Source organism: Emys orbicularis, chromosome 10, assembly GCF_028017835.1.
Source record: "Emys orbicularis isolate rEmyOrb1 chromosome 10, rEmyOrb1.hap1, whole genome shotgun sequence".
NCBI classification, from domain to species: Eukaryota; Metazoa; Chordata; order Testudines; family Emydidae; genus Emys; species Emys orbicularis.
The window spans coordinates 42,145,505-42,158,023 of NC_088692.1; the positions used below are offsets into that span (position 1 = coordinate 42,145,505).

Consider the following 12,519-nt stretch of genomic DNA (forward strand, 5'->3'; position numbering starts at 1 on the left):
TCCACTGGCAAGGGCTACAAAGGGATCAGCTGGCGTTGCAGAGGAGACACAAAGCAGATGGAGACACCCCCTGCTCCTGCCTGGGAAGGATTCTCTCCAGGGGAGGGGATTGGATCAGGGTGGTGGGGAGCGAGCCCTTAATGTTGCTCTGTGATGGCTCACCTCGGATTAGCAATGATTTCTGATCTAAGGCTTAAGAATTGCCCTTGGCCTGGTATTGAAAAGCTATGGTGTTGCTGTTTGGCATTTGACTGTCAGGTGTTTTGTCTTTATTTATGGTGCTGATGGGGCTTTGAAATCACCCAGAAGCCCTGCTGGCTAGCTACAAAAGCTGTGTTTGAGTGTAGAAAGCAAGCAAGCAAGGACTATATTCTGTTACCCCTCTGGCCTGCAAAGGCCCCCTGAAGGAGCCATCGCGTGACTGGATTTCTCAGATTCAGAGTCGCTTGTAAAGACTTGATTCTTTTTTATGCAGCATCTTGAAGCATTCTTGGTATCTTTTTTCCCCTGCTCCTAAACAGCTTGGGTGTGCAGGGATTTTTACATTAACCTGCAGGTAAGAACGGCACCCACTTGCAAGTTTCAAAGAATCAAGCAGGACTGTATGGCCGTGCTTTGAGCTAATTGGATATTGATGTTCGTGGGGAGTGAGCTAATCATTTGTTCAGACTGACGCACTAGGAACTGAATGCTGCCCTGGGGACTCCCACCAGCCAGCTTACCAGCAGGGTGTGCAGGGGGAAGGGGTGGAGTGATTATTGAAAGGCTTAGGAGGTAAACTGGACCATGTTCAGACGGTCTGGATATCAAGCTCTTCCACTGGGGGACTTTGACCGTTTCCAGCAGTCCAGCATTGGAGTCTATGGATCTCAGAAGAGCTTATTTTCCTTTGGGCACATGCAAGACCCATGGGACCAGGTCCCGCAAATGAAAGGTGAGTACAGGACAGGGGAGCAAGGTTTCCTTCTCTGCTGGCCCAAGCATCATCAGTCACCTTGGTGGTTATAGCCCCTGCAAACACTGGCCTCTCCCTCACGCCAGCCTTACGCAGGGTGCAGCTCCATGACTGCGCTGGCGTTACTCCTGACTTGCACTGGGCTGAGCAGAATAAGGCCCTATGGGTGTTTCATTTGGGGATTCAAGGGTTGGAAGAGTCCAAGATGGAGGCAGGCTGGGGGAGTCCAGTCTGGGGATCGTTTCCTGTGGCCCTCAGTGAATGCTGTTAGGCGTATGGATGTTCACTGATCATGAGCAAGAGACCCCAGGCCAGATGCTGCTCTGTGTTGTGCTGGTGTCAATCTGGAGTCGCTGCACTGACTTCAGTGGATTGAGGCTGGTGTAACAGAGCAGACTGAAGCTGAGGCAGTCCCTTCTGTCTCTGGGGCGGTTTCCAGCTTATGGCATTCCCCTCAAGGACAATGCTGCTGAAGGACACCGGGGCAGAGCTCTGTGACCACGGTCATTGGGTGGATCCATGAGTTGCCTATGAGATCCCAGCATTGGTTTCTGTGGTTTGCTGCAGGTGTGTCTTGAAACAAGGGAAAGGCCATGAGCCTGAGACCAAGCTGTGGGCGATGCTGGGGGACCGGGGAGCTGCTGCTCTCTCCAAATTCATTCCCTGCCCCTCTCTTTCTCTCCTACAGGTTCCTCCCAGGGCTGGCTGTCATGGATTTGCCATGGGATTGTCACGTCTTTGGCCATCCTGCTGATGGTCATCACCTTCCCCATCTCCGGATGGTTTGTCTTGAAAGTAAGTGGGAAATAATGCCTGGTCCTTCCCCCTAAATCCAGGTGGTGGTGGGAGGGGGAGAGTCTGAGGAAAGGCAACGATGCCCTTTTCACTGCTTGGAGTGTCCTTAAGCAGCTGCATGCTCACTGCATTGTGTACTGCTGCAGCCTCTCCAGTGGGCACCTATGGCATAAAAGCCAACTGACGGGAGCGGCAGCATTCTCTCCACCTCAGGCCAACCCCTTTGCGCTGCCGATAAGACCCAGCTCTCCAGACTAGAGCCAACCCACCAGCTAGTCCATAGCGAGTCTAACATCAGGAGTTCCTGTAGCGCAAAGGCTGCCACTGGTGCACACAGTGCTCTCTCTGCATTTCTAGGGCACCTTTCCCCTGAGAAGCAGAAAAGGCTTTGTAATCATCATGAATGAAGCCTGGCAATGCTCCAGGTGTGAATGCAAGAGGCTCTCCTGGGGGACTGGAAGGGTGGAGAGTCTTTATTTTCTACTATTAAAATTTGTGTAAATGTATATTAAAGGTAGATGCAGCTGCAGGCTACAGGCAAGTTGTCAGTGCAGCCTGTGGCATCTCAAAGTTGGGGATCCCCTGGTCTTGAGAGGTGCTGCACACCCTTGACTCCTGTTGACTCCAGTGGGAGTTGGAGGAGCTCAGCTTGCCTGTAGTGTGTATCATCTGGCCATGGGATTCTGCTCAGCTTACCGAGTACTGAGTTTACATCTGGGGTCAAGCAAACATTTGGGGTCACCTGTCAGAGAAGGGTATACCTCGCAGGTGGGGCCAAATGACTTTTAGAGATCTCAGTAGTTTTTCATTTTCTCCCAGTTGATTCGAATGTAATGAATCATGGCCAGATGCAGCAGAGCCCATGGTTGTCCTTGGGGATTGAACCTACGAGCTCCACACCAGAAGCACAAACCCTTTCTGTTGGTGCAAAAGGATGAGCTCCATTAGCTATGTCGTGGGGCTCTTATGTTTGCCAGAGCCAACCACTAGAGGGAGCACCGTGCATTAAGCCCGGGCATTGTAGGGACAGAGAAATGACTTTTCTTAAACTGCCCAATGTGTATTTTTCCTCCTGCCTATTTGGTTTAAATGTTTCCTTTCCAGATAGTCCCTGCCTACGAGCGAATTACTGTATTCCGCTTGTGCCGGATCCGAGCCCCCCAGGGGCCAGGCGTGGTCCTGCTGTTGCCGTTCATAGATCACTGGCAACTAGTAGACTTGAGGACAAGAGCCTTTAATGTGCCACCGCGTAAGGTGAGCTACATCCATTTCTAAGGTGGAGGATTTGCTATGTGATGGGGCAGCTTCTCCAATGAGCCTGGTCATCCATTGCAACCCTCTTGAAGAGATCAGGGTATAGACCTTTGCAAACTTTCCTAGTGAAAGCCACATGTTGAATCTTGCATGCTTTGGGCTTTCATTCCAGTTGTAAAATTGTAGTACAGATTCACAAACCTTTTAGATGAACTGAGGCCAAATATCATGAGATCGCAGGCCAGGTTTTCCTTCCGCACAGCCTTCCAGGGGGCATGCTGAGCCAAGATTTTCAAAAGCAACCAGTGGTTCTGGGTGCCTGAATTTGTGGGTATCCAAGGGAGATACAGAGATTTGTGGGAGATCCAGACGGAAAAGCTGCGGATTGGGGACCAGCTCCTGGTGAGGGTTTGCTTATGACCTTGGGCCCTGCTCCTGTGCTGTGACATGGGAAGTGAAGCACCCCATTGCAGTCTGTGCCTCACCAGCTGCAGGACCTGAATCCCTAATTCTCTAGCTATGTAACACACGGAAATAATGACCAAGGAGGGAAACTATAGCTGCTGCACTCTGAGTCTACCCCCAAGGGACTATGTGGATTCTCAAGGTTTCACTGTGTCTCAGAGCCAGAGGTGTGCTGGGGTGTGCAGGATGCAGGATAGGGTGGAGATGCAGCCCCTATGGGGCAGTCTGGGGTCATTACACGTGCACAGGAGAGAGGCAGGCAGAATGCCTCAGGGGGAATCAAGCGAAGGGCTACCAGGTGTAAAGGGGATAAGGCGGATACACAGAGGACACCTCAGGACTACAAGGAGGGAATGGAGCATGCTCTGGGGGCCTCTCTTGTTCCATGCAGCCTGCTCAGCCAGAGCTCAGAGTGGAAGGGATTCTTTCCATGCTCCGTTATAGTCTGTTGCTTTGCACTTACCCAGATCTGACTGGGATGTTTTTGCTTCTTGCTTTGCTGCTTGTCTTTTAGCTTGAAATCAATGACATGACCAAGTCTTGGGGCCTGGAAGTGGATCGGGTTGAGCTGATTTTGGAGGCAGTGCTGCAACCCTCCCAAGAGAGTCTGTCCGGACATCTAACCATGACACCCCTGATCCCTGGGTTTGAAGGACTAGATAGCACCATTCAGCAGCTGGCTGCTCACTTCTTTAGCAACAGCATGGCGGTGGCAGCAGCAGCTAGTCATGAGACAGGTAACCAGCCTGGCTGCACCTCCCTCTCCCATGCCTGCTACGTGCTCTGCTTTTATCCTCAGGAGGACAAAACAAGAAGTCCTTGCTTGGCTTTTAAACAGCCAGGATGTCTGTAGGCATCAATGGATGAATCTGGCTCTCAGACCCCAGTGGGACAGACCATGTCTGTTGTGGCAAAGTTTTGCCAGAAGTGACCGTAGAGCAGCAGCTGAGAGTCATGGCAAACTCCCATTGTGAGAGGAGGGATTTAACTGGTATCTCTGATGCTGCTGTGCAGTGAGTGTTGCCAAATGTCTCTTCCATGGTCAACAGGACAGGAAGAAGAGATTAAATGAGGACTGTCTATTTCAGTACTTCTCAAACCCTTGCCATAGTATATGGGCACCTCACAATCTATTGTCTTTAGCCGCACAGCCCCCATCAGAGGTTGGGCAGTGCTATTATCCCCAGTATACAGAGGCACAGACAGGTTAAGAGACTTGCCCAAGCTCAGACAGGAAACTTGTGGCAGAGCAGGGGATTGAAGCTGGGTCTCCTAAATCCCAGACTAGTACCCTAACCACTGGATCATCCAACTCTTAGAACAGGACTCACAATACCACTCTTCTCTGTTTTTATGTTGTAGCGGGTTAATATAATACCCCGATATGATGGGGGTTTGCGTGGTATACATGTGGCCGATAGAGGATGGATGGAAGGACTAGGGGACTCCTTTCTGACTGCTCATGAGAGCTTTACTGGACAGTGGCTTGTGGATCCCTGCCACTCCTGGGCTGACAGCTAACTTCATCCCAATCAGCCTGGTGCCCCTGAACCCATCTTTACACCTTTGTCCCCAGCAGACAGCGTGGTGACAGTGAATGAGGCAGAACCACCAGCTCCTACCATCACCAGTAGCAGCAGCAGGAGGAAACCTAGCCCTGAGAAGCTACTGTCAGCTGTGGAGCTGTTCCTGTCTGAGTCCTTGGTCAGCCAAGACGGACTTTCCTACCAGTTCAACATCATACTTCTGAGTGGTGCCCGGAGCACCTACTTCATAGATCTCACTGCAGGTCACTGCCATTTATTCTCCCTGTGTTTGGGAGGCACTTTGGTGGGTGAGGACTTTGAGCTGTGTTGTGTGTGGGTGCAAGCGTGTGCATGCTCTTTATTCTCCACACACAGAGCTGAACTCATTAGTAGAGTTGGTTGTAAAATGCGGAGTTGGGGGAATTCTTTGGAAAAATTCAACTTTTCAGTGAATAATTGAAATATTTTGGTTCTGAAATGGTGCCACTTGGGAGCTGTAGTTTGGCGGTGGGGGGAGGCACCTCAGTTTCTTCTCTAACACAAGCTCCTGGTAGTATTCGTTCTCTGCGAAGGTGTGTAGCACCCCATGGGTCAGCCAGAACTCGCAACCAGGACAGCCTGGGTATAATCAAGGAGGCTCCCTGCTCTGCTGTGTAAACAGAAACAGGACGCTGAGCAGGAGATGGGACTAGAAGCAATCCAGGTTGCAAGGGGTGGTGATATCTCTCTCTCCTAGGCTCCAGAAGATGAACCTGACCAGGCTCAGAGACTTTGTGTCAGGGGTCTGGGTGCTGGCAGCCCAGCTCAGTGGTTAGAACTGGGCTGAGGGGGCAAAGGGTCAGAGCCCGAGTCAGGAGCCAGGAAGAGGACATGGGCTGGAGCACAATCCATCACAGCTGGGGGCCCAGCATTGAGCAGCCAGCGACCTGCTGCTGAGCTTAAAAACAGGCCTGCTGACTCTTTTCAGGCAGCCCTAGCAGAACCCATCAATCAGCCTGGAGAGTACTCAGGCCCAGTGGGAGGTGCCTGGTTCTGACAGCTTGCTGTGAGGTCTTTGAGCTGAGGAGTTGTGAGCCAGGGTCTGAGGTGAGATCTTATTAAAGGAGACAAATTTACTCTGATTAGCTTGTTTTTTTGGCTTGCACTTGTCCAGATCCTTTATGAGGAATGTTTTGATACCAACTGGGGAATATAAGATAGAGCTAACCTGCAGTGTCACATCCAGCCACAAAAGGGTGCACAGGGATGGCACATAGCTTTACATTTCCCATGATACCACACTGTTCCATGACCATGCCTTGCATGGCAATGATGCATCATGGGAGATGAAATCCAGCCTGGCTGGCACAGGAAGAATAGGAGCATGAAGCGCCTGAACTACAACTCCTATCAGGCACCGCAGCAGCATTTCCAAATAGAAGTATTTTGGTTTTGCAGCTGAAAATATTCCAGTTTTTGGGCACTTGGTGGTTCAACAAAAAATCAGTTCTCTGTGGAGAGCAAAAACCCAATATTCCTTCAAAAAAAAATTTAGATGGAAAATTTTACATACAGAAATATGTCTCCTGCACATCTCCATAACGAGCAGTGACTGTGGTGTGGGATTGCTAGTTGTTGTCCACCTCTAGCCCAAGGTGGCAGGAAGACGCTCCCCTCCAATGGCTGCTTGGCCTAAAGCACATTGTCTGGGTGAACTCCACTTCCTAGCTGATGGGCAGCCATGTTGCTCAGTAACCCACCAGCATCCTAGACATTAACTGGCATCTTTGTTGGTGCCCTCAGCAGAGAGGGTGTGGAGGAGGACATCCCTTCCCATCTGGGATGCTACTGGAGCAGTGTAGGGAGAAGCTTGCCCTACTGCTGGAGGGAGGGGACTGTCCCCTTTCACCAGCGTTAAATTCACTTCATTAAACAAACCAAACACAAAGGGCCTCTGGCTTCCCCAAAGTGTTAGATGTGAAACCCTGGTACTGATCCCCTCTCTCTCTCCCTCTCTCATATATCCATGCCCTGCAGGCAGTGGGCGGATTGGCCTTGGGGACGCTGAGCGCAACCCTGATGTGATTCTGGAGATGACGGAAAGTCTTTCTTCTCAGGTGAACTTCATCCTCTGAGTGCCTACATGAGCGGGAGGTTGCGTGTCAAGGGCGACCTGAGTGTTGCCCTGAAACTGGAGGAGCTCTTCAAGGCAATGAAACAACATAGATAGAGAAAGAGAATGTGTGTGTGAGTGTGCGCACGCATATGTGCATGTGTGAGAAGGCAGGAGAAGCGAAGAGTCTGGCAGGAGAACCATCTGATTGTGAAGGGTGTGAGGATTCAAGCTCTTCTATTCTCTATTTCATGCTCTGGGGAATTGATCATTGCCCAGGGAAGCAGGAAGACAAATCCCCTCTTTGATGGGATCCCTGGGGTGCAGCCTGGGACCACTGTACCCCCTTAACTCTCCAGCCTGGGCTGTCTCTCACAATGCTTTGCTAATGACAAGTAGCAAACTCCGCTAGGTGCTGTGATCACTCAGCACAACTGCATGTGGAACCCCACACGCAGATAAATTGCATGAATGCTCCCAGAGCCACTCATGAATCACAGAGAAAGGCACCAGCCGAATCCCCCCAGCTCCTAGCACTGTAATTCAAGAATATACCATCTTGCACTGCTCAAGACGAGCAGTGCAAGTTTATTAATTGGTTTGCCACTTCAATGGAAAGTGGATATACACCAGCCTTTGCAAACCTGAGCAGATTTACCAAACACTTCAAGCAAATTCACTGGTAAAGATAAACAGTAAAAGAAGTTTATTGACTACAAAAAATAGATTTTAAGTGATAAGCAAAAAGTCAGAGTTAGTTACCAAAATAAAATAAAATATAAGCATGCAGTCTAAACTCTCAACTCTATTAGACTGGGTATTATCTAGATTAAGCAGTTTTTCTCACCCCCCTGGATATTGCAGTTCATAGTACACAGGTTTCACCCTTGAAACCTTGGCCAGTCTCCTCTGTTGGAGTCTTCAGTCTCCTGAGCATCCTGGCTGCTTGCAGCATAGGTGGGGGAAGGAGAAAAGGCCAAGCATGTGGCCCTGTGTTCTGTTTTATACCCTTAGTCCATGTGCTTGGAGAACACAAGTCCAGGCATGTCTGGTGGGCATTGCTGACAAGGTTAAGCAATTCCACTGGTATGGCCTTATGCAGGTGAGTCATTGCATTGTAGCTCCCTTGCTAGACAATGGCTGTTGATGGTTGTTCGACACCTGCCTGGGCGTTGGTTATCCCCCTGGTTATTGTCTCTGGAGAGCTAGTATCTGGGAGCTTCCCAAACCCACAGCATATTTTAGTGACAATCATACAACACAATTCTCATAACTTTATATGCACCAATGATATATATATATTTAGATGGAACAGTGGGTTTCAGCAGATCGTAACCTTTCCCATGATACCTTACATGGCATGCTTTATGTGCAATATCACAATTATATACAAAATGATTAATATGTGGGTTATAGGACGCTCCCCTGGGGTGTAGAATGTGACACCTGCTAAACAGGAGTGCCCTGGGGGAGCGCAGAATGATAGTGCCAAGAGGTCACACTGAGAACCCAGCAAAATCCACTTGGCACAATGCTCTGATGATGGAGGTTGTGTACCAGTGGGTCAGGCCTAAGCAAACTTCCGAAGGGAAGTGGTGGATTCTGCAGCTCTCAGTGCCATCTCAACAAGCCCAGAAGCCTTCCTGGAAGATGTGGTTTAGCCAAGCACAAATTGTTGGGATCAGCACAGGTGTACCTAGGTGAATTCTCTGGCCTGTGTTATGCAGGAGGTCTAATGGTCCCTTCTGGGCTTACAATCTATGAATCAGCTCAAGAAGAGGAAAAACATCAGGTGAAAGGCTTGATGCACAGCTGGGTTTCAACCCAGGCTTTTGTTTTTGTGGATGCACATGTTAGTACGGAACCTCCCCACACCATTGGAATTTGTGTTACTCCCTAATTGAAGTCTACAAGAGTTTCGTATCCCCTGAATGGGGACATTTGGGCAACTAAACCCTTAAAATCCCATCCATCTTGCTGGGCATCTTGCCCTGTCAGGTGAATTCCATTGAGTGGCATTGGGTTCCTGTCAACAAAAGATAAACCACTCCCTTCCAGCAGGAGAGGTGGAATTGCAGTGCTCCAGGACTGCAGCTAGTCATCTAACTACTTGATTTGTTGGTGCAAAGGGATGTGTAGGTCTTGTCCACATGGAACATTACTGCAAGGCATGGCGCGGTGTGACTCTACAGCACACTAGCTTGCCACAGTGCAGCATCCCTATTTGGACACTGCTATGGCGCATTAAAAATCCCAGAATGTGCGTAGATTCACACCCTGGCTTGCCATGCAGTAACTTCCACATAGACAAGCCCTGTTCTCTAACTGCTGATTTTTGCACCCACGATTTGCAAGTGAAAAATGGTGCCTTTGAAAACAAAAGCATTTCTAAAACTTTGGGCCACAGAATCTATACAGGAGGGGTCAGAGAAGGAGATTTTGGGAATGTCCTAGACTAAGGATCCCTAGAAGTTCTTGAACTTCTTGAGCTTCCCTGTACATGTTGTTAGAATTCAGTGGTTGGTCTAATTTGTGCTTCAAAGTGATTTGCATGCTTTTGATTAGTTATATATGTGGATGTGTATATGTACATATGTTTATTTTGTAAGTTCCTCTAAATTAATTCTCGATCTACAATAAACATGTTACATGTACCTAGCTATCTGAGTGTGGTGGTCTGATCATTTGTATACATTAAGAGGATAACGCACTGGGCTGGGACTCAGGAGATCTGGGTTTTACTTCTGGCTCTGCCACTGATTTGCAGGTGTCCTTGGGCAAGTCACTTTGCCTTTCTGCCTCAGTTTTCCCTTCTGTAGAATAGGGATAGTGATACTGCCCTCCTTTGTGAAGTGCTTTGAGATCTACGGGTGAAAAGCCCTACATGAGAGCTTGGGATTACTAATGAACACTTTTTGTGGTATCGGTAGCTATGTAACTTTGGTGTACTGTGGCTTTAAATTTCTCTAGCTCTGTTGTCTGCCAAGATGCGTTGCAGAGCTCATGCTGCATGCTGGAAGCGGGAGATTCCCACTCTCTCTCTGCACACTTTCTCAGGGGAACAATCATTTGTTTTTTGTTGAGACAGGGGTCTCAAACTCAAATGACCATGAGGGCCACATGAGGACTAGTACCGCCCCCAGCAGCTCCCATTGGCTGGGAACGGGGAACCGCGGCCAATGGGAGCTGCTGGGGGCAGTGCCTGAAGCAACAGCAATACACAGACCCTGTGCCCCTCCCTTCCCCACATTCCGGCCGGCACAGGGGCAGGGCAGGCAGGCAGGGAGCCTGCCCTTCCCCTGGTCCGCGTCGGGCCGGAGCCCCTCTATGTAAACGCTGGGGGAGGGCGGGGGGGACCGCGAGGAGCTCGCGGGCCGCACAAAATCACCCCGCGGTCCGCATGTGGCACGCGTGCCGCGTGTTTGAGACCCCTGGTCTAGGACGATGGGGCCCAGCGTGGTTGACCTCTGGGCACTTATACAGTAGAAATGTTTATTAATAATTAATGAGCTGTACACCAAGGATAGATGACTCCATTCTCCTGGCACCAAATCCTTTTAAAAGATACAGGAAGATGAGGACTTGTCCTACCATCCAACGCTGAGACATCCTCAAGAGCAAGCTAGGCCTGCAGCAGACCACTCAGCTGGCAGCTGACACAGCTGTAAGCCTCCTGGTTCCATACCAGTGTCATGGCAAGGGGTGAGGCAAAAGCGACAAAGGAAACACACCCACCGTTCCTATAGAGCATGTCTTGCTCTAATCTATGATGTGAGTATATCCTGGGCAGGGCTGGCAGGTTCCCTAGCCAGGAACCTGATTGTTGCCTTTAGCACCAATCTTTGAGCAGCACAAAACCACCAGAGGCAAACTCTATAATCCTTAGTCAAGCAAAGAGCCCAGTGCCTTGATCAGGAGTTTTGCTATATAAGGAAGGTGCACTTTGGCCCATAACAATTCATTACAAAGCTGCAATAAACAAGGAGGTGCCCTTTTACTGGTGCTTTCAGGCCTGATCTCCTACAATCCCTTCTGCTGGCCCCGCTCTCTGTAAATAACCATCCTGTCCTAAAACAAGCTTTAGATTTCTTTTAAATAGCAGGCTAAAGCCCTACTGTGGCTGAAAGCAAAACTGCAATAGAGTAAGAGATTTATTCCCCTCCCCACCCCCCCTCTTGGGCCAAGATAGGCTAGTGTTAATCAGGAGTACCCACAAATGTTGATGGAGCTGGTCTGATGACACTGACGTAACAGATCAGAAATCTGGCCCAGTGAGATAAAAGACCTAGCTCTGCTCCTGAGCCATGTGCTAAGGGGAGGTGAGGATTTCATTGGCACCCATAGCAGCATTAGGCACCCAGCACAGCTGTTATTGTGTGGCGAATTCCATGCATGTTACACTGCGATTGAATCCCAGTCAGTGGGTGGGCCTCAGCACCTGCCCCTTGTCACACATCTCCAGTGACCCTGGTAGCAGCCATGAAATGATGACGTATGTTTGCATCTTAGGGCATCTCTTGTATGGTGCTTATGAATCACAGAAGATGAAGCAGAAACAGAAGGGGTCCAAAGATGCCACAGAAATAAACAGTGCCATGGAAAACACATCAGCCCCTTTGTATCATTCCAACCGCACACAGGGGCTTAGCTTGTTCTACCCCACCCCCTTCAAGCCCCTCCCTCCCGCCCCGCCTGCAGAGAAGACATGTTGGGGTGTGACTGGAACACTACTGACATCCTCATCTGGTACAGTGGCCCCTTGGGTGCTGCAATCAGGTGTAGTGGAATCAGTAGGGTTACCATATTTGAACACTGAAAAAAGAGGACACTCCACAGCCCCCACCCCTGCCCCAACTCCACCCCTGCCCCAACTCCACCCCTTCCCCGCCCCCATTCCCAGGGGCGGCTCTATGTTTTTTGCCGCCCCAAGCACGGCAGTCAGGCGACCTTTGGCAGCACGCCTGTGGGCGGTCCGCGGTCACGCGGATTAGGCGGCGTTTCTGCGGGTGATCTGCCGGTCCTGCGGCTTCAGCGTACCCGCCGCCGAATTGCCGCCGAAACCGCGGGACCGGTGGACCTCACAGCGACCGGCAGGCCGTCCCCCGTGGCTTGCCACCCCAGGCACGCGCTTGCTGCACTGGTGCCTGGAGCCGCCCCTGCCCATTCCAACCCCTTCCCCAAAGTCCCCACCCCAACTCCGCCCCTCCCTTCCCATTGGACCCCTTCCCCAAATCCCCGCCCCGGCCCCGCCTCCTCCCCTGAGCACATCACATTCCCCCTCCTCCCTCCCAGCCACCCGAAACAGCCGCCTCCTCCCCAAGTTTCCCGGCTCCTGCGGCTCTCCAGCCCGTGCGCCCCCGGCTGGGTGCTTCCCAAGCGCAGCAGCAGCCAGAGCCGGGGGGCGGGAAGTTGCTTCGGGCCCCGGGCCTGCC

At 50.7% G+C, this 12,519-nt stretch overlaps 1 protein-coding gene across 1 annotated transcript; it reads left to right on the forward strand.

The window, feature by feature from the left end:
• Window positions 1-786: 786 nt before the first annotated feature.
• STOML1 (stomatin like 1) lies at window positions 787-8,054 on the forward strand. The gene is given in 8 exon segments (XM_065412686.1): window positions 787-934; window positions 1,644-1,750; window positions 2,855-3,004; window positions 3,293-3,406; window positions 3,984-4,206; window positions 5,046-5,258; window positions 7,012-7,074; window positions 7,077-8,054. Coding segments are annotated over 8 exon segments (1,146 nt in total). The 3' UTR covers window positions 7,205-8,054.
• Window positions 8,055-12,519: the final 4,465 nt, after the last annotated feature.